The sequence below is a fragment of the Arachis stenosperma genome, chromosome 5 (assembly GCF_014773155.1).
Source record: "Arachis stenosperma cultivar V10309 chromosome 5, arast.V10309.gnm1.PFL2, whole genome shotgun sequence".
Taxonomy (NCBI): Eukaryota; Viridiplantae; Streptophyta; class Magnoliopsida; order Fabales; family Fabaceae; genus Arachis; species Arachis stenosperma.
Window position 1 is genome coordinate 113,319,472 of NC_080381.1, and position 27,658 is coordinate 113,347,129.

General features: G+C 33.3%; 4 protein-coding genes and 1 long non-coding RNA gene across 5 annotated transcripts; 3 read left to right on the forward strand and 2 right to left on the reverse strand.

Annotated features, from left to right (window-relative positions):
- Positions 1-3,231: 3,231 nt before the first annotated feature.
- LOC130979267 (uncharacterized) lies at positions 3,232-8,684 on the reverse strand. The gene is made up of 3 exons (XR_009086613.1): positions 8,454-8,684; positions 4,637-4,771; positions 3,232-4,092 (listed from the first exon to the last, which is right to left on the reverse strand). It is a non-coding gene; the product is annotated as an uncharacterized LOC130979267 (long non-coding RNA).
- Positions 8,685-8,732: 48 nt separating this feature from the next.
- On the forward strand, positions 8,733-16,059 carry LOC130979266 (uncharacterized). Its single transcript, XM_057902673.1, has 12 exons — positions 8,733-8,978; positions 9,829-11,252; positions 12,175-12,182; positions 12,325-12,506; positions 13,069-13,129; positions 13,228-13,326; positions 13,910-14,007; positions 14,414-14,527; positions 14,665-14,732; positions 14,934-15,044; positions 15,406-15,634; positions 15,730-16,059. The coding sequence occupies exons 2-12, from the start codon at positions 9,928-9,930 to the stop codon at positions 15,838-15,840; spliced, it is 2,406 nt and encodes an 801-aa protein (XP_057758656.1). The 5' UTR covers positions 8,733-8,978; positions 9,829-9,927; the 3' UTR covers positions 15,841-16,059.
- A 178-nt stretch (positions 16,060-16,237) lies between these two features.
- Positions 16,238-19,232, reverse strand: LOC130979265 (uncharacterized). Its single transcript, XM_057902672.1, has 5 exons — positions 18,977-19,232; positions 18,254-18,514; positions 17,371-17,855; positions 17,018-17,249; positions 16,238-16,905 (listed from the first exon to the last, which is right to left on the reverse strand). The coding sequence occupies exons 2-5, from the start codon at positions 18,507-18,509 to the stop codon at positions 16,433-16,435; spliced, it is 1,446 nt and encodes a 481-aa protein (XP_057758655.1). The 5' UTR covers positions 18,510-18,514; positions 18,977-19,232; the 3' UTR covers positions 16,238-16,432.
- A 3,428-nt stretch (positions 19,233-22,660) lies between these two features.
- LOC130981100 (pentatricopeptide repeat-containing protein At2g40240, mitochondrial-like) lies at positions 22,661-23,233 on the forward strand. Its single transcript, XM_057904726.1, has one exon. It carries the CDS (start codon positions 22,661-22,663, stop codon positions 23,231-23,233), a length of 573 nt encoding a protein of 190 aa, XP_057760709.1.
- A 42-nt stretch (positions 23,234-23,275) lies between these two features.
- Positions 23,276-23,701, forward strand: LOC130981101 (pentatricopeptide repeat-containing protein At2g40240, mitochondrial-like). The gene has a single exon (XM_057904727.1). It carries the CDS (start codon positions 23,276-23,278, stop codon positions 23,699-23,701), a length of 426 nt encoding a protein of 141 aa, XP_057760710.1.
- Positions 23,702-27,658: the final 3,957 nt, after the last annotated feature.

Here is a 27,658-nt window from a genome sequence, read left to right on the forward strand (position 1 = left end):
ATTTGAATATTTCACTATCAAATTATATTTTAAAAAAAATTTAAGTGTATTGTCATATTGATATTATAGTGATTTTTAATCGTTGATCTTAATTATATATATTATATATATTTTTTATAATCAATAAAATATCAGTATAATAGTATACTTAAATTTTTTTTTATATTTTATTGTTAAGATAACATTATCAATATAAAACTTTTGGTGTCTAAAATAAGTAATTAACATAGAATCTTCTTTATATACCATGTTTGGAGAGGACCCCGGATTAGGGGTGCGTCATTGATTACGTGTGCGTTGGAGTCAAATGTCCTTCATAGTGGTAGGTAACAATTTTGGATAGTTCCATTCCATCTTTTTTGTTTTCGGAATTTGTTTTTAATATTGGGACAAATATGATATATAGCTGCGTTATAGGAGTGTAAGAAGCTTAATCAAGATGTAACGGCTGTAATTAACAAATCCAACAGTCTGATTTAAAAAAGAGTAATCGGACATTTTGATTAGAAATATCACAGGTGCATAAATCAGATCGTCTGATTTATACACTGTATGCCACACGTCATACACATCATACATACATGTATCTTTAGTCCTTGCTTGTATACTATGGCTGCTTACCCCATCTCTTTCACTTTCGTCTAGCTCTTTTCTCATTCACTTCCAAGTCCCTAACTTCGCCTTCAACTCCACTCATTTTACTCTCCATTGTTGAAGAAATCGGACCTTGAGAGATAAAAAAAAATTAGACCACCAGCTTTTAATAATGTCAAGAAAAAAAAAATAAAAGATGTCAATTGTTTGAAATTTCACATTATTAATTATCTTGATTATCTTATAAATTTTAATTTTTAAATATTTTGATTTAATTAAAATAATAGTAATATTAGAGATCAGTAGAAATAGATAGTGTAGTAATAATTTTTATTAAGATTATAGATGTATGATAATAAATTAATTATTATTAATTATGATTAATAAATTGATTGTAGTAATAATTTTTATTAAGATGTAGGTATGATAATAAAATATTATTATGAATTGTTTTTAATAAATTTATTGTCGTAATAATTTTTAGGGTAAAATATATTTTTGTCATTGAAGTTTGATAAAAATTTTAAAAATATCCTTAAATTTTATTTTGTTTCAATTTTGTTCCAAAAGTTTTCAATTTGCATTAAATATACTCCTGACAGCTAATTTTTCAAAAAATTTAAGACCGATTCAAGAACAATTTTATAAGAACAACCCTCAACACAAGTAAATCAAGCATAATTTTTTGTATTATTGTTAGATATGGTCTTAAATTTTTTGAAAATTTAGTCGTCGAGAGTATATTTGATGCAAATCGAAAATTTTTGGGACAAAATTGAAAGGGTTAAGTATGATTTTGGTCCCTAACGTAGGGGCTGAAAATTTATTTCGTCCCTCGGCTTTTTTTCGCTCGAAAATGGTCCCCAAAGTTTCAGTTTATTGTAAAATGGTCCTTCGGACAAAAATACCCCTCTCTCTCTCCCCTCTTCTTCCTCAACCAGAAACAGAAGCAGAATCCCAAATGCAGGCAGAGGAGGAGCAGCGGCGTGGAGCGGTGGCGGCGTGGAGCGGCGGCGGCGTGGAGCTGTTGCGACGGCGACCTTCCCTCTTCCCCCTTTCCCCTCTTCCCGAAACAACACCCCCTCCCCCCGTCTCGGCAGCGCTGTGTTTTCTCCCACCACCACCATCAGAACCCACCACCACCACCACATCATCATCATCATCATCATCATCATCATCAAAAGAAGAAGAACAGCACCTAAACCACCAGAATAAAACTACCACTAACACCAGAACCCACAACCACCACATTATCATCATCATCATCATCATCATCATAAATCCACAACAATATTCCACAACAAATTTCAACAACAACAATATTCCACAACAAATTTTAAAAAAAATCCAAAAATTTCACAAACAAATCAAGTTCACAGAAGAAGAAGAAAGAAGAAGAAGAAGAATTGGTGGTGCGGTGGTGAGGCGGATGGTGGTGGTGCGGCAGGGGCGATGGTGCGGTGGAAGAAGAAGAAGAAGAAGAAGAAGAAGAAGAAGAAGGTGGTGGTGGTGGTGGCGGCGCGGTGCGGTGCGGGAGGAGAAGAAGAAGAAGAAGTGGCGGACGGCGGTGGGTGTCGGACGGTGCGGCGACGGGAAGAAGAAGAAGCGGCGGGCGGGCGCGGCGGTGCGGCGGCGATGCGGCGGCATGGATCCCCTTTCTCTCCCCCCTCCACCCTCCCCCTCCCCTCCCTTTTCTCTCCCCCCCTTTTCTCCCACCCACCCCGCTTCTGTATCCCCCCCTCTCTTTTCTTTCTTTTTTTCTTTATTTATTTATTTATTTTATATTTATTTTATTTTATAATTTTTTAATAAAGGGTAATTTGGTAATAAAAAAAATATAATTGATAAAAAAGGACGATTTTAAAACAAACTGAAATTTTGGGGACCATTTTAAAGCGAAAAAAAGTCGAGGGACGAAAGAAATTTTCAGCCCCTACATTAGGGACCAAAATCATACTTAACCCAAATTGAAACAAAATAAAATTTAAAAGTATTGTTAAAATTTTTGTCAAATTTCAAGGACAAAAAATATATTTTACCCTAATTTTTATTAAGATTATACATGTTATAATAAATTAAAGATTATAATTGTTATTAATAAATTTATTGTAGTAATAATTTTTATTAAGATTGTACGTATGATAATAAATAAATTAATTAATTAGTATTAATTGTTAATAATAAATTGATTGTAGTAATAATTTATATTAAGATGTAAGTATGATAATAAAATAATTATTATTAATTGTTATTAATAAATTTATTGTACATAGTAATAATTTTTATTAAGATTATAGGTGTGATAATAAATTAATTATTATTTGTGTGCATAAAATTAGTGGGTCTAATTTTATTGTCTAAAATTTTTTTTTGTAAAAAATGCAAGAAATTCCGTCAGTTATCCGTCGTCACAACAGTGTAAAACATTCTTAACTTCTATAACGCGGCGTTATACCAACCTATGTCATATCGAAAAAAATTAGTCGGACAATTTGCTTAAATAAAACAAATGAAGCAAATGTTTATCCAAATATAACAATTGAGAATTGGTTACTTACTTGTGCTATTTACATTATATGTAAACCGTGGAACCCCTTCCACTTGTTTGAAAAAACACATAAACCGTACTACCCCCTCTACGATTTTTGAACAAGGCAAAAAATACATAAATTGTGGTACCCCTTCCACGATTTATGAATAGTAGCCATGCATACATAATCCTTTCTTCTCCTACTATTGTTTATGAGGAGTAAAAAATATATATATACACGGTAAAAGCAGTTGTGTAGAAGAGGATCATTTTTACAATGGCAAGTGAGGAAGAGAGTTTCCTAGCGCTAGCGCATTGCTCTGGAAAAATTCATAGAAGCAAAAAATATGGCGTAAAGTTCACTGACAGAGAACTCTTAAGTGTATTTATCAGTTCATCGAATACCTTGTTAGATCTAAAGAACAGCATATTGCAAAAGTTTTGAGTGTTTAGGAACAAGTGGGTAAAGAAGTTATTTTATAAGATCCCTATCACAGTTGTGTCAACCGGTGTGAAATATAATATGTTTGTGATAGCGTCCGATGAAGATCTTTGGGTTCTGTTTCATTGTCATAGGAGTTTTCCAGAGGTCAGAACGCGAGCTGTACGCTAAGTTGGACGTCAGTGTCGACAGTTTTGGGGCATCAGCTCCGATTCCTCACTCGACTGCCATGGGCGGTGCTTCTAGTTCAATGGCTGCGGTTGCACCAGCTCATTCGTATGTTGCATCTCCTTCATTTGCGGCTGATTTAGACCGTACGGTGGCAGTTGATTTTGTTCCATTCGAGAACTGTTTGGTTCGGCAGCAAACATATGAGGTGGCTAGTGGTCCTGCAGAGTGATGGTGCATTCTCCAAACAGCATGTAGAAGGTGTGCGTCTCAGGACATCACCTCTCAATGAATGCACTAAGTAGAGGCTCATCAACCTAGAACCAGCGACTGTTCAGTCCAGCCAAGTGATACAAACCTGCAATTTTTAAATACGGTATGATCTATTCATGTAGAGACATATTTTGTTGTCTCCTAACACAAGAAATACACCTAGTCAGCTGCAATATGTAGAAGACAATATTATTTCGACACTCTTCCACTTTTAAAAACATACGATTCACTAATAAAAAGATTAATTCCACACATCAAATTTAAAAAAAGTACGGTTCATTAACAAAAAAATTAATTCAACACATATCAAATTATTACAAAATATGGTTCACTAACAAAAAAATTAATTCGCAAAAAATATGGTTCTTTAACAAAAAAAAATAATTCCACACATCAAATTTAAAAAAAGTTTGGTTCAGTAATATAGAAAATTAATTTGCAAAAAATCAAATTTTAAAAAAATATGGTTTATTAACAAAAAAATTAATTTGATACTAATAAAAATTTAACGTTTAAATCACTACACTATAAATTACTTACGAATTATACAAAGCACACATAACATTCTAACATATAAATTAAAAAAATTAACTCCTTACTAATAAAATTTTAACATATAAAAAACTAACCTCTTGGTCTTTTATGACTCCACCACTTCAGAATCTTGCTGTCCCCGAATTCTCTCTCAAATGCTCATCTCCAACAATTTCAACCCTCAACTATGTAATTCGTCACTTGTTCTCGCGGATTATGTATATATATAGCTATTCATAAACCATAGAAAGGGTACTACAATTTATGTCCATAACATTTTCTTTTAAAATCGTGAAAGAGTCCCACGATTTATGCCTACATATTTTTTTTTTATAAATTGTAGAAGGGATATTACGGTTCATATGTTTTTTCTAAAAAATAAAAAAAAATTTTACTGTCTACATATAATATAAATAGAATAAGTAAGTAATTAATTTTCAATTATGTATTTGCATAACATTTGCTTCATTTATTTTATTTGAATAAATTGTTCAAATTAATTCTTAGTCAACACTCTTTTATTTTCTTAAAAAAAAAATCTATTATCCTTAAATCTTAAGTTAGTGCAATTCAAAAATCCCCAATTATCTTTCTATCTTAATTTATAGAGACATTCAAAAAACATGACAGCCTGAGGAACATCAACATCAAAATGGGACTCATGAAAAGTTATAATTTTAATAAAGAAATGTTAACATTTATGAAATGAAATTCACCAAGAATATGAAATAGAGGAAAGATTGCATTGTTTTATTTTAAAATAGATATTATCCTTGTACCCAAAATATTTTCAAGAAAACACTGCAAGAGTAGCTAATGATTACTTAGAGCCAAGGAAAAAGTAGATCTCTCAAAAATTCTCTAGTGATCAGACACTTTAATTCTTAAAAATTTAAAATATATAAATCAATTGTAAAAAGTTATCGTTACGATAAAAAATTGACATAACTAATGTGTGTTTGGATTTCAGTTTACAAATGAAAATTTGTATAAAATTGATTTTATAAAATTAATTTTGATGAAAAATAAATTTGGATTAACGTGATTTATATTTGACAATTTTTATATCAAAATTGATTATAGTAAAATAAATATTATTTGGATTATACTACTCAAAATCACTTTTAGATGAAAAATTACTAAAAGAGACATTTATTTAAATAATTTTTTTATATAGATGCAAAATAAAAAAACTAACAAAAATAATATAAAAATTGTTTATCATATAAATAAAATAAATACAATAAAAAATAAAAATATGAAAGAGAGTATTATAAATTTTATAATGTCAAATAAAAAGAAAATACTCTATAATTTTTTTAGTATTGTCAGTACTCTTTAATCTAGTATTATTTTGGACTATAAATTTTTATTATTTATGACTCTATTATTATTTATAACTAATTTTTTATTTATTTTGTCCTTTTTTATAGGATCATCATTTATATTATACAAAATTTTGATAATAAACGTAGTATATAATAATTACAATTACAAATATTACAAAGTCAGAATAAATAGATAAAATTAATACAAAACAAAAATAGAGTACATCAAAAAATAGAAAAAATGATAAGAAAACATAAAAATTTTATAAAACCAACAACATATATCATATGAACAAAAAATACAATAAAATCAAATAAAAAAATAAAAAATTTTATACACAACATAAATACAATGCAGGAAAAGATAGAAAAAAAGAATTTATATGAACAAAAAATAATAAAAATATCATAAAAAAATCAACAACATTTGTCATATGAATAAAAGAGCACTACACAAATAATATAAAAATATTTATCATATAAATAAAAAATATAAAAAAAAATAAATAAAAAATACAATAAAAATATAAAAATTAAAATATAAAAATGAGTATTAAATATAATAAAAAAATTAAAATAATCAATTCTGAACTATTTTGATGAAAAAAAAAAAGTTGTAACTAAGAATTATGAAGAAGCAGGACGAACTACAAAGAACTAATCCTTTTTATAAAAGAAAATGGAGGGTATGGTTGGTAAAAATGAAATAAAATTTTCATCTAATTTTTCAAGGGTGATCACCAACCATGAACGTGAAACGCAGAAGTTACAAATTTTAACTTCTCCTGAACGTGCATTCAAAAGGCAAAATCATTTCTGCGTTTAAAAAAACAAAAATTGCCAAACTTTTCAAAAAGCTCAAACACACTTCTATTCTTTCCAACGTAGTTGCCAAACACACCCCTAATCATAGATATAATTAAAAATTAATTTATGTATTTTAAATTTTTAGAGACTAATATATTCAATTTAAAACTTGTGAGATTTGGGGTATTAGTCATTCTTTAAAGTTGAATAGAAATAATGTTAACAATACAACATGATATAATTACAGTGACCAAGAATCTCAGCATTTTAGATGTTGATAGAGTTAAATCTCAAAATAGTTTCTGAAATTTACGAAATGCACTAATTTAGTCCATGACTTTTCAATTGTACTGTTTATATTCTCAAGATTAGAAAAAATGCACCTATTTAATTTCTTTCCGTTTTTCCATCCAAACTACTTCCTAACTACAGTGATATGGCAATGGATTGCCACGCTAGTACTCAGCGTCGCCGTTCTTCCCCAAACTACTAAATGTATTCAAAGCAGCCTCTACCTATTGTTTTCATCAACAAAAGCAGCAATATCTTCAGAGAAAGAAGAACGGATACTCTTTTTTCTCATGGCCTTCATGTTCCTCTGCTGCTTCTTAGAGCGTTTTCTTCTTATTGCTTCTAACCTTCTCACTGTAACTCCTTCCTCTTCCTCCACTCCTTCTCTGTCTCCATTGGAAGAAAATATGTCTTTATTAGATTCATTGTGCAAGGCATTGGCATGTTATTAGAGTAATCCCCAATATCTTGATTATTATTATTATTGCTGTTGTTATTATCGAGTATTGATGTTCTCTTGATCTTCTTCGTTGTTGAGTCCATACCAAAACGACCGTTCATTGAAAGACAAAAGCTCAGCTCAATCTCTTGTTCTGCATCTCCATTGCCATGGCGATGTTGTTGTTGTTGTAGCTCACGATGGTGATGATGGTTCACGGACATGAACCTTTTTAGCAGATCTCTTAGGAAATTGCTCATGCGAGTTCTGCTATTCTCTCTTTCCTCAACAACTTGTGCCATTAAAGAATTTGAGATTGAAACAAAAAAGGTTATCTTTTTCAAGAAAATAAAAATATTTAGATGGTTCAGAATTCACGAAGACTTGAAAATTAAAGTTTGTTTTTAGTAAGTAACGGAAGATTGATGATGAACAAAAAAAACAAGGTCGAATTAAATGGTTTTTGTATCTATGCAGTGAGTGAAAACCGTTAAACACTCCAGCGTGGCAATCTATTGCCACATCACTATCACCTATCGTCCAGAAGTAATTTGGACCAAAAAACGAAATGGCTCAGAATTTACGAGAACTTGAAAATTAAAGTTTGTTTTTAGTAAGTAACCGACGATTGATGATGAATTAGAAGAAAAACAAGGTCGAATTAAATAATTTTTGTATTCATGCAAAAAGTCGTTAGACACTCCAACGTGACAATCTATTGCCACAACACTATCACCTATCGGCGAGAAGTAATTTGAATAAAAAACGAAAAAAGACTAAATAGATATATTTTTTTTAATCATGAGGACATAAATAATGCATTTCGTGAATCCCAGAAATTACTTTGGGTTTAACTCGATGTTAATATGTTATATCAACGTGAAATGGAACGTAATTCGCCATGATTATCTTCGCCGAAGTGCAGCAAACCAGTGTCTGAGATTTTATGTGGAATAGAATTGTATTGAAATAAGACACTTGAAACAAAATTAAGGAAGAAATGGAATATTTATCAATACATAATGGAATGAAGAGTGAACAACTTACAATCACAACTCACAAGGTTGTTTCTTCACGGAGCTTCACACCATATTCCCAGATACAAGCATATACACCACAAAATGTCAAAATCCCATGATTCAAGGGCTTGAATCAGTGTAGAAAGAGTACCAAATTGAGATTGCTGAAGAAAGCAAAGATGAAAGAAACGCACAGAACTTTATGGAATTCAATTCAAACCGTTTAAAATGGAATTCAAATCTACGAAATTACCGTTTTCTCTTTCACGGAACACAAAGCCGCCACGTTCCTCCGCCAAAAAGCGCCATCGCGATCTCTGTTATATGAATGACAGTTAGTGTTCGCGTTGGGACAAAATTGTCATTTCATAATCCTAATTGTTAATACTAATTAATTTAGTTAATTTAATTTATTAATTTATTATTTGTTTGAGGAGAATTTCAATTTTGCAATTGCGTTTGTCTGAATTATCTATCCTTCGGTAGAGTCATATTCAGACACAAACGGAGAAGAGAAGAGAAGAGAAGAGAAGAGTTACTCAGAATAAACAAGGTTGGTTACCTTTACCTCACTCACTTCCCTTTTCTTCACTTCATTCTTTCTAGGGTTTTCCTTCCAATTCTTTCAAAACTCTTTTCAATGCTCTTTTTCTTCCCCTTCCCCAAACACATTTTTGCATTTCATTTCACTTCATTTATACGTTACGATTACCCCAATTTCCACCTCCTTATCCTCGAATTTTTTTTGTCTTGAGTTTTGATGTTATTTCCTCAATTTGCATTTTTTTAAAAAAAATATTGACTTCTTTTTTCTTTGGTTTCAATTTTCTTAAGAGGAAATCTAAGTTTGGATAGCAAAGGTTCGAGCTTTTCTTTTTCAGTTATTTGAGTAAACTGAAGCCAGCTTGTTCTACTGTCTTAGTTAATGCTGTTCGTTTCTTTTTCCCCTTCTAGATTCTACATTCATGAGCTTGGTCTTATAGGTTCATCCTCACCATGTTGTTATGTAGTGGTAATCAATTATAGTGTTAAATTGAGCTTATTTTGTTCTCAGTTGAGGGGTGAAGAGAAAGATATTCATTTATTCAGCTTATTACTTGTCTGAATAAGACCTAGAGTTTTAACTGGAAGCTAAACCATTTCTTACTTATGATTATGTGTACTGACTTTGGATATTAGTCTGAACAAAGTTTAGAGTTCTAGCTAGAAATCAATCATTGCTCTACCTTATTCTTAATTTCATACCTTGTAGTTTGCATTTTGTAGTATATAGCATGCAATTTAATCTGTTTAATGTTTATGTACTTCTCATGCAATGAGTTTGAGTTTGAGTTGAATTTATTTTAGCATGAAAAAGTATTGGGGCCTTGTATGGTTTACAAACTTTTATGGTTGGCTTGCAGTTACAGACTTCCATATGTAAGACAGACGGTGAGGATAGGATTTATTTGTGCTGTCAAATTACCTCCTTTTGTGGTTTATGATTTTGTTGAGTCTTCACTATGAGTGGTGTACCTAAGAGACCTCATGATGAGACTGTTCATCAATCTTCAAAGCACCCACATGAAGATTCTGGTGCATATTCAAAGTTAATTCCATCAGTTTCCGGTGAGCACCATGTTCCTTATGATATAGGCCAAGATTCCCGTGTGGCAAAGACACTTCGTGCTGAACCGCGTGATGCAGATAGAAGATCACCTCTTCACTCAGTGTATCGGATGCCATCATCTTTCAATGATTCCCATGCAGATCATGCCACTGGAACTGAGAATAGGATAGAATCAAAGGATCTAAAGGATAGTAGAGATCTCCGGTTTGAGAATCGTGATATAAAGGCAGAGAAGGAGTTGCCTGGTGAAGCAAGAAGGGATTCTCAGATTGCTAAGAGTGAGAAGGATGTGCGTGTTGAAGGTAGATCAGATGACAACAAGGATACTAGACATGATCAGGATATTTATAATGATTCAACCAGTGACATTAAAAAAGACAAGGATGGCTTTGGTGTGGTAAGCAGCCACTTGAATTGGAAAGAATCAAAAGAATACAGGGGGAAAAGATATCCTGATGTTCCAAGTGGAAGTTTGGACCCTTGGCATATTTCACGGGGGAATACACCAATTGAAGTTGGGAAGCAGAGGATGGACAGCTCGACAGCAGAAGAAAGGGACTATTTGGAAGCTCATGAGGCTGTTGGGGAAAACAAAATTGACTCTAAAAGCGAAGATAGATTCAAAGACAGAAAGAGAAGGGATGTAAAGCAACGCGAGTTGGGGGACAAGGAAAAAGAAAGAAGTGATCACAGAAATATTATGCAGGTTAACAATACTAGTGGTGAAAGCAAAGAACCCTCCAAAGAAGAGAGAGATGTAGAAAAGTGGGACAAGGAGAGGAAAGATCTTCCAAAAGAAAGAGATAATTCAAAAGATAGAGAAAAAGATAATCTCAAAAGGGAATCATGGAATGGAATGGAGAAAGAAGTTTCAAATAATGAGAAGGAGCTTGGTGATGGATCCGCAAAAATCACAGAGCAAGAACCAGAACAGAAGAAACTAAAAGATGCTGACGGCTGGAAAAATGTTGACAGAGAAGGTAGAGAGAGGAGGAAAGAAAGGGATGGTGATGTGGAGGGAGATAGGCCTGAAAAGCGCAGTAAATTTGACAAGCAATCAGAAGATGGGAGTGCTGATGGGGAAGGGACAGGAGATAAGGAGAGGGAAGTCCACAACTATAATGTTCAACATCGTAAGAGGATACAAAGATCAAGGGGAAGCCCTCAGTTGGTCAATCGCGAGCCTCGTTTTAGATCCCATGGCCAACATGATGACGAGTATTTTTCTTCCTCCATTTTTCCTTGTTACTCATTGTTTGGAATTATGTATATTTTCTCTTCCAATATAGAGTTTCTACACACGTGTTTTCCCTGGATGTAAAAAGTGGAGCCTCAGAGTCCTACTAGAAATTTAGAATGATTTGATAATTTTTTCAATCCTTTATTTAGTTAAATTTTTTAATTTCATTTGGGAGGATGCCAAATGCCTCCCATTTTAAGAGTTAGTAGTATCTTTTTGGGAGTAGCATAGTTGTAGTCAACAATTGATCATCATTATTTCACTGGCTGAACTTTTCCGGTTAATCTTTTATTTTATTTTTGATAGAATTCTAGCCTAAATTTTGTAGGGATAACAAGTAGATTTCAGCAATAATTAATCTATGGCAGGTAACCAGCTTAAAATGAATGAGTTACATGACAATAAGGTTATATTTTACAAAGGTTTTTTGTCCAGTTTTTCTTTTGTTGTGTTACTAGTCATTGTTATATATGGACATTCGAAGGAAAAGCGTTGTCCATTTGATCTACAGTTATGTGCATTCTTCTATATAACAAAATCTTCAATTTCGTTTTTGAGGGGGAAATCTAGTTACAGACCAATAGTATGCCATCAAACATGCATATGACCTTTATAGAAATTCAAGTTGTTGATGTAATAGTCGATTTTCAACTGAAGAGTTTCATTCTTAGAGGATGTGGTTGTTATCGAACTTGTAACGAACTTAATTTCGTGTTGTTTTTATTATTTTGTTGAACCAACATTTCAGTCCTTTGCTAATGCTTTATTAATCCTTTGTGCTTTACTGCACCATGGTTATTGAATTAATGTCTTCTGTTTGATATTTGATTTAACCTAACCATTTTTTATTTTACGACATTATTTCTTTAGGTAACTACTTTCTGTTTCATTATTTTGCAGGTCTCAAGGTATTCTGTGGTATTTGTTTCACTGGTGCTCAAAGTCATTTGGCTTCTTGTAGATTTTATTGAAGTGGAGAAACTTCGAGCCCGATATCTCTTTTTTTCCCCCTTCAGTTGCATGTGCATTAAGTAATTTCTGGTATTTCAGGTAAAACAGAAGTAACTTCTGTTGTTTATAGAGCTGGTGAAAGCATGCAAGAGCTGATAAAGTTGTGGGATGATTATGCATCATCTCAATCTCAAGTGGAGAAAAATGGTGAATGCTCTAATAGTGGCCCTACTCTTGAGATCCGGATACCAGCTGAGAATGTTACTGCTACAAACCGCCAAGTAAGATGAAGTTATTGATGTCATTTTGATATTGTAATTGATAAATTAATTAGTTATTTGAGAGGCAGTTTGCTGGCTTACTTTCCCATCCCTATTTTTGATTGATGACTTTTAATATGCTTCTTGTTGCTGGTAAAAGTAATCATTTATTTTGTGTTCTGTTAGTTTATTTCTTCTTGCTTATTCTGATGTTGTAATGTGTAACTTGTTATTTATTGAGAGAACCTTAAGATTTTTAGTTTGATTCATTATGGCTGCTTGCTATCCTTGCAGTCAATGCAATGTTTACATTCCGTTTGCCAATGTTTTATGTGATTTTAATGCATACTTTTCACTAATGCTTCCTTGATGCTGGCACGAACTTTTTTTTACATTAATCCAGTTAATAAAATGATTTAATGAGATGAGATGAAAATTTTCATTTGTTCACTTTGCTATTAGAAAAGTGTACCTATATTTTTTATTTGGAACCCAATGTATGAAATTAAAATATGCCTTTAGCCTCTAGTATCTGAATTCTGATGCTATACCAAGTCTTGAGAGTTAATATTAATATGTTCAGGTCAGAGGTGGCCAGCTATGGGGAACTGATGTCTACACATATGACTCAGATCTTGTTGCAGGTAGGTATTATTATAAGAAGGGGGATACTAGTTTTGATTACTAAGTGACAAATTTGACATGCTTGAAATTAGTACTGATTTTGCAATTTGTTATATAGTTCTCATGCATACAGGTTACTGTCGCCCAACAGCTTCTCTGCCTCCAACGGCTATACAAGAGTTGCGTGCAACCATTCGTGTGCTACCAAGACAGGATTGTATGTAATGTAGACAGAAAGATGAAATTTTGCTTGACTTCTTAATTACACCTTTGCAATGTTATATTTGATAACATATAATTGCATTTAACTAGTCTTAAAAGTAATAATCGAAAATGAATTTAAAGCATAATTCATAACTTACATGTATGATGAAATAAAAATAAAAAGTTTGTTTAGTTGTGCTTCTCGGAGAAACAAGGTACTTCTCCTTTTTTTTTAAAAAAAAAAAATATTGGACTTGTTTTGCTTGTGCTTTTAAAGAAAGACAGAAACAAAAATAAGTAGTTTTTTCTGTTTATTTATTTTGAAAAAGCACGTAAGAACTTGCTTCTTCCAAAAGCAAATGCAAAAGAAGTGAGAGAATTAAAGTTTTTGTTTTTAATATTATTAAGGTCTAGTATAAAGTTAATTGCTTCTGTTACAAACAGATATGCTTACTATGTGAATCCCTTGGTTTGGAAATTTATTAGTCGGTTGTGTTGATTTACCTTGCTCATTTACAGTTACTGATATCATTTTTACCCTTGAAGCCATTCATGGATAAAATCTAAAGACATATTGTTTGTGCAATAAATATCAGGCTATATTTCTACCCTAAGAAACAATGTACGTTCCCGTGCCTGGGGTGCTGCAACAATTGGTTGTAGTTATAAAGTTGAGCGGTGTTGCATAGTGAAGGTAGTATCTAAGTCCTTATCTACTATAGATTCTTGTCACATGATTTATTTCACTATTATGCTTTTTAAACGAGATGTCCTCTTTCCTTTTGAGAGTAAACCACCATTTTATCCCCCTCCCAAATGATACAGTTTCCGGAAAGAAGACAAAATGCATTCAAACTTTTGGGGGACCATTTTGTCATAAATTGAATCTTGTGGGAGCCAAAATGGTAGTCTACTCTCCTTTTGATGATCTTATGTCCTTCTGGAGAAGTTGCTGACTATTTTTCACATAAATGCTTCAGTTTTGATATTTAGATAACATGAAAACTCTATAATGTGGGCATATATCTTGAATGGAAATTGTGATTAAGAACTTAATAATGGTGCTGAGTACTGACTGTTTTCTAATTTATGGTCTTCAGAGAGGAGGTGGAACGATTGATCTTGAACCGTGCCTTACGCATACATCAACCATCGAGCCAACCCTTGCACCAGCAGCTGTTGAGCGGACAATGACCACCAGGGCTGCAGCTTCGGTTTGTCTAGCTTCTAATAAACAAACTCCTTTTCATCCTAAATTGAATTGATAGTTTTTTTTTTTTTTTTGGTAAGTTGAATTGATAGTTATCTCATGTTTTATGTTACCATCTTACTTATGTGGACCCTTCTTCAGAATGCATTGCGGCAGCAAAGATTTGTTAGGGAAGTCACAATACAGTACAACCTATGCAATGAACCTTGGTATGCTACTTGTAGTTACCAAAGAACATAGATTCATAGTTTGCAGCATTTTTTTTTCTAGTTTTTTAACGTATCTTAGCTTCTAAAATTGCATTGCAGCTTTGCTTACGATATTTCTGGAGTGTACCCCTTTAGACAGATGCAATACTTCTTTCTGCAGTTTATCTTGTTCTTAGTATTTACTGTTTGTAATCATCACAGGATTAAATATAGTATAAGCATTGTTGCTGACAAGGGTCTCAAAAAGGCACTTTATACATCTGCTCGGTTGAAGAAGGGGGAAGTTTTGTATCTAGAGACGCACTCATGCAGGTACATTTGACACATATTATGTGTGAATTGTAACAGGTTTTATTTATGATTTCTTTGTCTGAAAAGTAGTATGCACTAGCTAGCAAATGCTGCATGCAACTGGAATATTATTATAATTATGAAACCATGTTTGTCCATCTGCTTCTTTTAGTAGTTGCTTCTTAATATCCGTAGTATTATTTCCTTCTGTAGTCATTGTTTTTCAATCAAAGTTTGCTCACTTAATCCATGGAACTCAAAGGATTCATGATGACAGCCTTCAAAAGAATTGTCTTTTTTCATGGCCATCTTAGAGTCCGAAATATCGTTTCAATGTTTAAGTCAGGAAGTCGCTATAATTATGTTGTTAATTTCTTTGCAGATATGAACTTGGTTTTGCCGGAGAGAAAATGGTCAAGACTACACCCAGCAGTCAGTTGCATAACCCAGATGCAGAAAAATCTCAAAATCACCATCATTCTGCAAATGGGGACAAAGCTGATTCTGATAGCATCATGATTGATGTGTTTCGCTGGTCTCGGTGTAAGAAGCCTTTACCCCAGAAAGTTATGCGCACCATTGGCATCCCTCTGCCTCCTGAACATATAGAGGTATAGCCAGTGTGCCTATACTTTTACTCTTATTTCATCAAATTAAACTCTGCTTCAGTTTCACCATAATTGAAAATTTGCATTTTCCAATATAGGTACTGGAGGAGAACCTAGACTGGGAAGACGTACAATGGTCGCAAACTGGTGTTTGGATTGCTGGAAAGGAGTATACACTAGCACGGGTCCATTTCTTGTCAATGAATTAATTAACCTCAGGTGGAAAAGTGGTGTCAAAATGGTGAGGGGTGATAGAATAGTCTTTAATTTATTTGGTGGGTGTGGGGAGAAGTAATACGTCGACATAACACTAACACTTGCATGTAATTAAGTTATAAAAAGAAAAAGAACAAGACAGATATAGTCAGTTCATGTAACTAGAACATGTTTGTTTCCAATAAAAATGCTTTGCATTGTTTATTTTCGTAGCTATGAATCTATGATTATGTCCCATTGTTGGGAATGCCGTATTCTGACACCACTTTCGTTGCATGCCTTCAATTTAGTTAAAATGGAAAGCTAAGGAATGTGATGTGTTAAGGATGGTTCTATGATCAAGCTCCATGGCAAGCTAACAATGTGATTATGCCCATAGCAGTATCTGCATTTAAGTAACCCAAGCAACCTCCATAATCTCATTTAGTAAAAATATAAGGGCCTATACAAAATTTCATGTTAATAAAATATGTTGAGTATTGGCCTAACTATCAAATCTATTGTCAGTGGTCTGTGGTCATCAGTATTGACCTAAAGTCCAAAAAAGAATCATTCACAAGGTTGTGAAATTTGGGTGGCTAAGAATCACCACTCGTCCCATTTATTAAGGAAATCATCCCACATAGCTGCAGCAATTGAATCCCTTAACGAGTACGCAAACTGTTCTTGCATTGAAGAGAGAAACTGGACATCAGGTAGATCATCGGGGTCTGACGGTTCATCCACTGGTGCTGCTCCAACGCTATCAAATAACCACTCATTCCTTTCCTCGCGGCGGATGAAGTTGTGCAGAACGCATCCAGCAATGACTATGTCCCGCTGAATCTGAAAGGAATACTGAGGAGCAAGTTTAAGGATAGGGAATCTAGCCTTCAACACATTGAATGATCTCAGGATAGCATTCCTCAGAAAACAGTGCCTATGGTTGAACAGCTCCTTTGCATTTCTGGGTAGCTGATTCGCACCTCTGAACTCGTATTGCTGGTATCGAACACCTTCAAAAGGAGCAATAAACCCTCCTGTATTGAGGTATCCCGAGTCTACAAGGTAGTACTTTCCTACAAGACCAATACAAAGGATATAAATAAACTCAGCAAGTTATTACAAATGTAATAATACATTGCATTAACAGATACTGAACCTGAAAATACAGATCACATACTGTCAAACCTTCAGGTATTTGCGGGAAATTCTGATCTGGGTTGTCAAGGACTGCCCTTAACACGCGCGAGTCTGTGACAGAGCCTTCCCAACCAGGATAAATGAATATAAACTGCAGGTCAAATGTGCAGGCTGCCAGTACATTTTGAGATAGGATACCTTTCTTATTTCGAAATCGAGATTGATCTTTGGCTGGAACATGAGCAGGAATGCTCATCCCATCAATTACTCCTATGCAATCCTGAAATCATAGAGGAGTAAGGGGAAAAGGTCAGTCAACTATCACAAGTAGTAAATAAAGGAGTCAATTTGAATTGAAGAGAGGATACCAAAGTGAAGAAGCAAAAAGGTCATTAGAAAACCTTGAAATACGGGAAAAACCTAGCGCAGTTGATAACTTCTGGAGGTGTAGTGAGCTGAGGAGGCTGCAAGACTTCACGAGATAGTGATTTAATAGCCTTCAATACATTATTAAAATGGCGGCTAATGGTTTCACCAGAGTGATGAAACCGCTCTTGAATCACTCTATTACGTTCGTTGTGGCCAATGATGTTTAAAAATATTGCTAATTGCTCCTCTATCATTACACCTGCAGTATCACGTAGCATGGCTCGTTGACGGAGAATGTCACACAACTTGTGAAATACATGCTTGTCCATCCGCAACATTTCCCGGCAGTAGTCATCATGACCATTCAGCACTTCTGACACAAATTCGCATCTCCTAGGAGATAGACAACGAGAAGGTTGCTTGGTTAGACAGCTGTAGTAATAGTAGCCAGCAGCAGCCGCAACTAGTTCCATCTCATCCAATTCTAGATCAATGTCTTCCATGCTTATTGGTGCATCTGTAAAGATAGAGTTCAAGGGTTCGAATGGTGCAAGATAATATATCTTTCTCATCTATTGAGTTCAGAGCTCTATAAAGCATTCTAATCATGCATAAAACAAGTAAAAAAGTAGTTTGAAAGAAAACTGCTCTGTTTTTGTTTGCACTCAGAACTTCAAATTGATAAACTTGGAAACACAGGCATTACCCTTGTAATCTACTTAAACTGTACAAAAGTATTGATCATTTAAACCAAAAACAGAAAGTTTTCTCAAACAATTTGTGCAGAGGAAACCCCACATTTGCCCTGCAACCATGGCAACCTTTTCTCATCCTTAAGAGAGATGAAAACCTCACGGGCATTGGGGTGGTCCTCAAACAAATCCAAAGCAAGAAAGTATATCCGATCATCAACACCTTGCGTCTCATCCAACAATTTGATGCACTTGCTTACGGAGAATCTGTCCTCACTCTTCATAATTGCACTTGCCCTCATCTTCGAAGCAGCAGCTATCTCCAGCATGGCATCCACTATAGCACCACCAGCAGCTTTCCTTCCTCTCTTCCGGCTGGCACCGGAACTAGATGGCACGCCAGCATGGCGTTTGTGTCCATCCAACATGATTGCATCGTCTCCAGAGCCCGAAGAGCCATCCTCATCCGCATAAGTCATGGCCACTGCAACACCAAAATGCACACAGCTCAGGTCTCTATATCACAATGTATGGCATTGCAGAAAGGAAAAAAATACACATAAATTCGAAATCACAATAAAGGGAAGGCTCCTGAAACATCAATAATCTCAGAACTCAAATTCGTCCCCACCCAGAAAAAAAAATTCAAAAAGCCAGTTCCATAGTAGCAAAATTTCAATTTTCAACAACATTTTTTTTAATATGGCAAAAACGAAAAGGTTTTCTTCAGTAGCCCCAATTATTAGGAAATTTGGAAAATTTATTAAGAGAGAAGTTATACTTGCTTCCTTTCCTTTTCTTTTTTTAAAGAACAAAAAAGATTTTTTTTTCATAGCTAAAGAGAAAGTTATTCGACCTCGGCATGCAAAATATTTAGAAAAAATCGACCTTTTGCATTGGATTGGCATGCTATTTGACAAATGAGAAAGGAAGAAAAGCTTCGTACCTTTTGACAGAGCGAAAGGAGCGCGGGGTTCTTTCGATTTCTGAGTGAAGGAAATCGGTACAGTGGGAATAATGTGGGGTTTGGAAGAAGCGCGATTCGAATAAGAGCGGTGAAATCAATAATAACTGCTGAAAACCCTAACACAATGGAAATCGTAGAAGAAGACAACGACGAAGATTACAGAATCCCCAAAACCTCCGCCATTTAAGTTTAATCGCATTCGTTTCACTCCCTTGTACACTCGATGCCAGTGTACTCTTTTGGTTTTTGACTCTTGACTGTTGAATCCAATGTTAATAGGGTTTAATTTTGATGCATAATCTAAAATCTTGTATTATTTTTTAATAATTATTTATATAATTAATATAAAAATAAATTATTTTTATTAATTAAATATTATATAATTAAATTTACATATAAAATAATTATATTAAAATTAAATTCTATTTATTAAAGTGAAAATTCTGTGTAAATATCAAATATTTTGGTATTAAGACACATGAGTTTCCATCTTTTGTTAATAAGAAATTTTGCATTCATTGTGCGATCATTTATACAAATAAAACATCAAGTTATATATGTATATAGGTTTTACAATTTTATAAACCATTAGAAAAAAAATTAAATAAGATTTTTTTAAATGTGTTTAATTGAAATTAAAAAGAACGGATTTTTTATTTAAATTAAATAATTATATAATTTATCAATATATATAAATTATTAAATAATTACTTAAATAAATAATATATCATAGGGGCCTGCTACACATACAAGTAAAAAGGCCGTACAAGTTTTACAAGTTATCAGCCCAAACTTCATTAACACGCGCATTAACTCATTTTGAATGGAGCGTAACTACACGCGCCCCACTCAAACGGTTCTCTTCGTCTTCTTCTTCTTCTTCTCTTCTTAGTCTTCTTCTTCCTCTTCCTCTTCCTCTTCCTCTTCCTCTTCTTCTTCGTTTTTTTTTCGATTTTCATGGTTTCTGAAATTTTTCTTATTCTTCTTGCTGCACGTTCTTCTTCCTCTTACTCTTCTTCTTCTCCTTTTCTTTCGTTTCTGCACGTTCTTCTTCCTCGTTTTCCTCTTTTTCTTCTTCTTCTTCATTTACGTCTTTTCTCTCTCTGTTTTCTCGTTTTTTCGATTATTCATGGTAAAATCGTTTTTGAAGAAGAAGAAGCAGCAGAAGATGAGGAGGAGAAAGAGAAAGAGTTCTGAATTATGCATGATTTACAGGTACTATAATATGAAGTGGTGATCCAGATAGATTGGAACCCATATATGACGGTATGCATAGAGATCTGCATAATACACCCAAACACAGACTATAAATACACCCGATAACAAATTAAATTTACACCCCTGCTGCAGATTTTAACCCAACACTACCTGAAAGCCACTTGTTGTCCACAAGACCAAAATTAATTAAACTCTCTCTGGTGTATTCAAAATGTCTGATCTACAGGTACTATATATGAAGTGGTGATCCAGATAGATTGGAACCCATATATGACGGTCTGCATAGAGATCTGCATAATACACCCAAACACAGACTATAAATACACCCGATAACAAATTAAATTTACACCCCTGCTGCAGATTTTAACCCAACACTACCTGAAAGCCACTTGTTGTCCACAAGACCAAAATTAATTAAACTCTCTCTGGTGTATTCAAAATGTCTGATTTACAGGTACTATAAGATGAAGTGGTGATCCAGATAGATTGGAACCCATATATGACGGTCTGCATAGACATCTGCATAATACACCCAAACACAGACTATAAATACACCCGATAAAAAATTAAATTTACACCCCTGCTGCAGATTTTAACCCAACACTACCTGAAAGCCACTTGTTGTCCACAAGACCAAAATTAATTAAACTCTCTCTGGTGTATTCAAAATGTCTGATTTACAGGTACTATAATATGAAGTGGTGATCTAGATAGATTGGAACCCATATATGACGGTCTGCATAGACATCTGCATAATACACCCAACACAGACTATAAATACACCCGATAACAAATTAAATTTACACCCCTGCTGCAGATTTTAACCCAACACTACCTGAAAGTCACTTGTTGTCCACAAGACCAAAATTAATTAAACTCTCTGGTGTATTCAAAATGTCTGATTTACAGGCACTATAATATGAAGTGGTGATCCAGATAGATTGGAACCCAAATATGACAGTCTGCATAGAGATCTGCATAATACACCCAAACACAGACTATAAATACACCCGATAACAAATTAAATTTACACCCCTGCTGCAGATTTTAACCCAACACTACATGAAAGCCACTTGTTGTCCACAAGACCAAAGTTTAGCAGAAAATCATTCCAATTCCTATCAAATGAGTCTTTGCTATGAGAGTTTCATTTTCCCTCTCTGCTACATGTAATCAATTGATTCTTAATCTCATTTTCCTTTCTATTTGTGCTCCGAACTCTTGTAGAAAAACCTGCAACCTTGGTATAGTTTCTGTAAAACTTTCGAGCATCTTCAAGGGTGGTAAAGGTCATTCCAACCTTCGGAACAAACTGGTTATCAACAACAGAGAGGTTGCAGAATACACTATGTCAAAAACTATAAATACACCATGTCAAAACGAAGCTGGAGTTACAGAGAGAAAAACTAACGTCAATGACGAAGAACAAACCAATGAGAAAGGAGAGGAAAAGAACGATCGAAAAATCAGGGGAAGACGCGCGAGAAGAAGAACGATGAAATTTGAAAAGAAAGAAAACAAAGAAGGAAACAAATCTTTTAAATTTGGTAGTTATACAAACGCGGGATCTTTGTATGGCGCGTGTAAGTGACGTAGGAGTTGCAGCGTGTTTTAGCGGATTAGGCGTTAATGAACTTGTAATAGTTACAAGCCCTAATCGCTTGTATACTAAGCTTTTCTCTATATCATATTTCGAATGTTGTGACTTAATTTCTATTTTGATTATATCTCAGGTGTTGAGACTTAAATCATATTTTAAATGTATTTTAGTTTTCGAGTGTTTAGTATCTATTTTCGACTTATCAGGTACGTCCAGAATATTATAGTTTGAAATCTTAGTATTATTAGACTCATAATATATGAGATGTAGAATGTTATTTACTTAGATAATTATTCTATAATTTATGTATATCGATAAATTATATAATTATTTAAAATTTAAATAAAAAATCCCTAAAAAGAACCCATTTTATCATGTTTTGAAAGCCATGAAAATTTATTTAACATTTTAAAACAAATAAACATGGTTGATTTAATTAATTTATAAACCACTTTGTTAGAGTTCAATTTTCAGCACGAAGAATATTACTACTTATGTAAGGTCATATTTTTAACATAAAAATGCTTTCAAGTTGAACAAATTATTTTTAATAAGGATAAACCTATAAATTTTTACTAGAAAAAACTTTATACAAAAATAAAATTCTACACTATTTTATTTTATAAAATATAATAATTTTGATTTCTTTCTAAAAAAAATTAATGCTAACAAAATATGTATCAGTAATTTCATATTAAAAAAAACAATATTTTATAAATATTTAATCATATGTTATCAAATTAACTAATTTTTTAAGATGTTATGTGCTCAACAGTCAACACACACCAAGCGAGTTTCTCTTTCAAGTTTGAACTGTAAGTCTGTAACGCAGTCCATTCAATACGATGTCGTTTCACTCAAAACTACTCAACAAAACCCTCTTTTATTCCCTCTTTACCCTCCGTCGATTCACTACCATCGCCACCGCCACCGCCAAGCAATTTCCCGCTAACCCAACCTCCACCTCTTACGACGAACTCACCAATGCTGCTGGAAGCTCCGGCGACTTCCATGCTCTCCGCGATGCCCTCAACAAGCGCATCCAAGACAACTGCTTCAACACGAAGTCCACCTTCAACTTCGTCACCGACGAAACCTTCTCCTCTTCCCTCCTCAACCACCTCCTTCAAACTCTATCCGCCCTCAACCGCGGCGTCACGCGCAAGAACGCGTTCGATTCCCTCATCACGCGCCTCTGCAAGCTCCAGCGCGTCGATGACGCGCTCCACGTCATCGAATATATGGCACGTACCGACGGCGGGGGCTGCCGCCCCAGTGCGACCACCTTCTACCCCGTCCTGAACCTCCTAACGCGCCAGAAAGCCATAGACCACGCGCGGCGCGTGGTAGATTTCATGTCCACGCTTGGCCTGAATCTGGATCTGACGGGACACAACTACTTCCTCGTTGCGCACTGATACGCCGGAGACGTGGCTGCCGCCGCCGGAGTTTTGAAGAAGATGGAGGAAGATGGGATTGATGCGGACGCGCGTACGTTCGACGCGCTTGTGTTGGGCGCGTGTAAGGTTAAGAAGGTGGATGGTGGTATGATGCTTGTGAAAAGGATGGTGGATGATGGAGTTCCTATTTTGTATTCAAAGCACATGTTTGTGATTAGGGGTTTGTTGCAGATGAAATGCTATGAACAAGCTTTGAGGTATGTGAAGGGTTTTGGTGGAAAAGATAAAGCTTTGGATGCTGAACTTTTTGGGTATTTGGCTAGCCAGCTTGTAGGGTTGAAGAGGATTAAGGAGGCAGTGATTGTTTTGGAGGAAATGGACCAAAGGGGTTTGCCAATGGGTCACAAATTGAGAATCTTTTATGAGAAGAATGCTGGAAATGAGGATAAAGGGGAGAAGAAGAAGGAGAAGAAGAGGAGTGGTTGATGGGGTTGAAATTTTCAGAGTGAATGTGAACGTGTTGGTAATTACTACAATTTTTTTTGATATTGTGAAAATGAGGGGCTTATAGTTTGTTTAGTGCAATGATTGTTTTTTAGTGAGAATTCATATTTTTGAGAGTTCAACATTGGGGAGGGAATTTGAAACATGACAATCAAACAATTTATTAGGAAATACATGCATGCTAGTATTAGTATTTAGTACTTGTAGTTGTAGGAGAAATCATAGGATATAAACTGATGTAATGTTGTTATTGTTAAAGTTGAGAGAAAAAAAAAATTGAAAATTTTGTCTCTGCAATAGTTTGGATTGCATATCAATTCATGTTAGTAGTAGATAGAATAACTGAAAATCTAGACTTCTAGGGTGAAATGGGTTAATATGAGTAGAATTATGGGTATAAGGAAAATTTTGCTGTGTTCGTTATAGTTTTACCAATATGCTGCTTTTGACTTGAAATTGAAACTTGAAAGTATTAGCTCGCTAATTACAAACTACTTTTGTATGTGGTGAAAATTCCTCCATTTTCTTAGTTTTAAGTAAGTGTTTGTGATGATACGTGGCAGGTTAAGGAAGTTTATTGTGTAAATTAAGAGTTTCGTTTTATTTTGGATTAACTATTGTTCTTACTATTTACTGATTTAAAGATGATGTGAATTAACCAAAACAAAAGAAGAAAAAGAATGACAAAAGATAATTCCTCTTTGTAACTCTCTCTTGGTTCTGTCTTTGATTTTTATGCTCCTTGATTTGCTTTAACTTATAGCAGGTTAGACAATGCTTTAGTATAGCATTTGCATATTATGAGCTTTGAATGTCAAAGTCCTTAGCAACATGGATCAAGTTTAGAAATGCTGATGAGGTTATCTGTTTAGCTATAATTCTAGGAATTATTTGCAAGAAAATTTTCTGCTTATTTTATGGTAATTGCTATAGATTTTCAGTCTTTTATGTTGGATTAGATAAGTTGTTAGGTTTTACCATGGTTATAGAAATCACATGCTATGAATATAGAATTAAAATCCTAAAATGGTTCTTGAGATTGGTGTCGTACACTAAAATCGTCTCTGAGATTCCAATTGTATCAATTACATTCTTGAGATTGACAAAAATGCACCACGTTAGTCCCTGACCCATTTTCCATTAACGACGTGATGACATGGTTTGATGAAATGGGTTGATAAAGACACGTGTCACTATGATTTGACCACGTGTAATGGTATAATGATGTATTGACCAGTGACACGTGGCATGCTGATGTGGATGGTTGTGCCATGTGTCACATGTCTGTTTGTGCCACATATCGCAACAATATTTGTCCATGTGTCATGCATTATGTCATCATTGTAGTTGCACTAAATTAGCCCCTCACTTTGTTTTGGAAATGGAAGGGATAGGAGAGGCCGAAAGTTTTCATGTGGAGAGCTGCTCACGGGCGACTATTCACAGCAGTAAGAAAAGCTAGAGTGTTTGGCTCAAATTCAAAGTGCCTCCTTTGTAAGGATGTAGAGGAAACAACCTTACATGCACTTAGGGACTGCTCAAGAACCGCTTGGATCTGGTTTCAATTCATTCTACCTAATGTGATTTCCATATTCTTCCCATGTCCAGTCCTACCCATTACGGGTGTAGCACTGCAAGCTATGATGTATGTATTTCAATTAAATCCGGTCTTAATTAAAACTAAGAGCAATTTACCTAATTAAATAAATTGTGTGAATTATTTATCTGTATATACAAAACAGAAACTTCTTACGTACATGTGCAATTTTATTTTTATGTAAACCGTGAGAACTTACCACAGTTTCTAGTTTTAACATAAACCGTTGAAGGCTAGGAGAGTTTATGGTTGAAAGAGATTGGGCATAATCCGGAACTACCTACCACAGATTAGAAAGAAAAAAAACTTAGGCATAAATCATGGTTGTTTCTCACGGTTTATGAAGAGGAGGTCTTGAACGTAAACCATTATTCCAACTCTTATTTTTGTTTAGCACTTTGATTCATAATTACTATTGTGTTAATTTTCGAGTTATTAAAAATTTGCTAAAGGAATTTGTTTTTTCTTCTTTGATTTAGATATCTAGATGTATACTTATTATATAGATCTTTATTATTTTTCAGACTTACTTGTTAAGTCATATTTTATTACTTTCAGACAAAATTTAAGATATCAAATATTCAGATTTTTTGTTAATCAAATTATAAAATTTGTCAAAAATTATAAAAAAATAATATCAAACATTTTATATCTTCTTAAAAGAGTAATATTACATGGACACTACTATTTTAGCTACTATTAACATATACAATTGATTATAAAAATATTATATTGTTGAATATCTTTCCTATTTTTAACCCTTGTTTATAATAATTCTTAATATTTCTCTAGATCTAATATGTCAACTTCTATGTCTCTAACTAATAAAATTATTAAGATTTTCTTAAAATTTTATTTAATTTCAAAACAAAATTGTAATTTTGTATTTTTTTTTAATATTTTTAGGAAATTAATTTTTATGTTTTTTAAATTATAAATTTGAGATAAAAAATAAAAATTTTAATAAATAATAAATTATTAATAAATAAAAATAAAAATAAAATTTTTATAAGTTATTTATTTTTTAATGTATAGAATAATAAAATTTAAATTAATTTAAGTATGATACTAGAATTATTATGTTGTTATTATATATAACAATTCAGATAAAAATTTATAAATATTTATAAATTTATTTATTTTTTAATCTTATTTAATTTGAAACAGATATAAAAGTTTAAATTTAAAGAGCTATTTTTCTTGCATAATTTTAATTGCTAATTTTTTTAATTTTATATTTAATATGTTAAATCATATTTTGTTCCATTATTTTTTAAAAAATTTTCATTTTCAGTTTCATTATTTTTTACTATTTTCTATACACATATTTATCATTATTTTTTTAATTAAATAAAATAAAAATAAGTAGAGAGTACTACATGTACTCCATAGAACATAAAAAAAGACAACATGAGTAGAAGTTATGTGTAGAATAAAAAGGTAACTTTACAAAAAACAAAAAAAATTAACTAATAATTATATTTTTAACCAAATTTTAAGATGGCAATTATATTAAACACTATTTATCAATAAGATTAAGATGGAAAAATAGAAATTGGACACCAAATTCTCCTATTCACTTTATATATTGTTATTGTTAGTAGAGTTATTCCTGTTAGTATTGTTGTTATTTCTATTGTTACAATAATCTCTTCACCAGCTTGAATCTCACTCACATATATATAGAATTTTTCTTCTCATAAACCGTTGCAGCTAACAAAGATTTATGCCTACTCAAATTCCTTCATAAACCGTTGCTTCTTACCATGTTTTATGTGCATTTGCCTCCCTTAGTGAACTGTGGTAGCTTGCCACGGTTTATGATATATTCCATTCACAAGTAAACCGTGTCTAGTAGTCACGGTTTATGTAATAAATTGAAATCGTAGTTGGCTCTAACGGTTTACATAAACATAAAAATGCACGTACAGGTAAGAAGTTTCTGTTTTGTGTATATAGGTAAAAGATTCACTTAATTTATTTAATTAGGTAAATTGTCCTAAAACTAAATGATCTCAATAAAAAAATTGGTTAAAGTTAGTTTGAATTACCTAGGTAAATTAAATCTTACTCTTAATAAAAATAGATTAAATCTAAAGTGAGCATAAAATAAAATTTTCTTGACTAAATTCTCTCTGGAAATATTTTTGGAGTCTCTAACGGAATTATTATTAAATTTTTTTTAATTAGATTTAGTTTTTATAAGAGGTGACATTTTATGTATGTATGACTGTATGTAGACGATGATAAGTAACAAGATTTTAAATAAGGAAAAGTATAAGGAGCCAATGAAATATTTATACAATGTGTACAATAGAGGTTTATGGAGTTTAGAGATAGAA

Excerpts from the sequence above, each read along its gene's own strand:
- LOC130979266 (XM_057902673.1), top strand. The coding sequence starts at position 9,928 with ATGAGTGGTGTACCTAAGAGACCTCATGATGAGACTGTTCATCAATCT. Across the intron at positions 13,130-13,227 it reads TGACTCAGATCTTGTTGCAG|TTCTCATGCATACAGGTTAC; the intron begins GTAGGTATTATT and ends TTTGTTATATAG. Across the intron at positions 14,733-14,933 it reads AACCTATGCAATGAACCTTG|GATTAAATATAGTATAAGCA; the intron begins GTATGCTACTTG and ends TAATCATCACAG.
- LOC130979265 (XM_057902672.1), bottom strand. The coding sequence starts at position 18,509 with ATGACTTATGCGGATGAGGATGGCTCTTCGGGCTCTGGAGACGATGCA. Across the intron at positions 17,856-18,253 it reads ATTGTTGGATGAGACGCAAG|ATGCACCAATAAGCATGGAA; the intron begins GTGTTGATGATC and ends CTATCTTTACAG. Across the intron at positions 16,906-17,017 it reads TTTCCCGCAAATACCTGAAG|GAAAGTACTACCTTGTAGAC; the intron begins GTTTGACAGTAT and ends TTGGTCTTGTAG.
- LOC130981100 (XM_057904726.1), top strand. The coding sequence starts at position 22,661 with ATGTCGTTTCACTCAAAACTACTCAACAAAACCCTCTTTTATTCCCTC.
- LOC130981101 (XM_057904727.1), top strand. The coding sequence starts at position 23,276 with ATGGAGGAAGATGGGATTGATGCGGACGCGCGTACGTTCGACGCGCTT.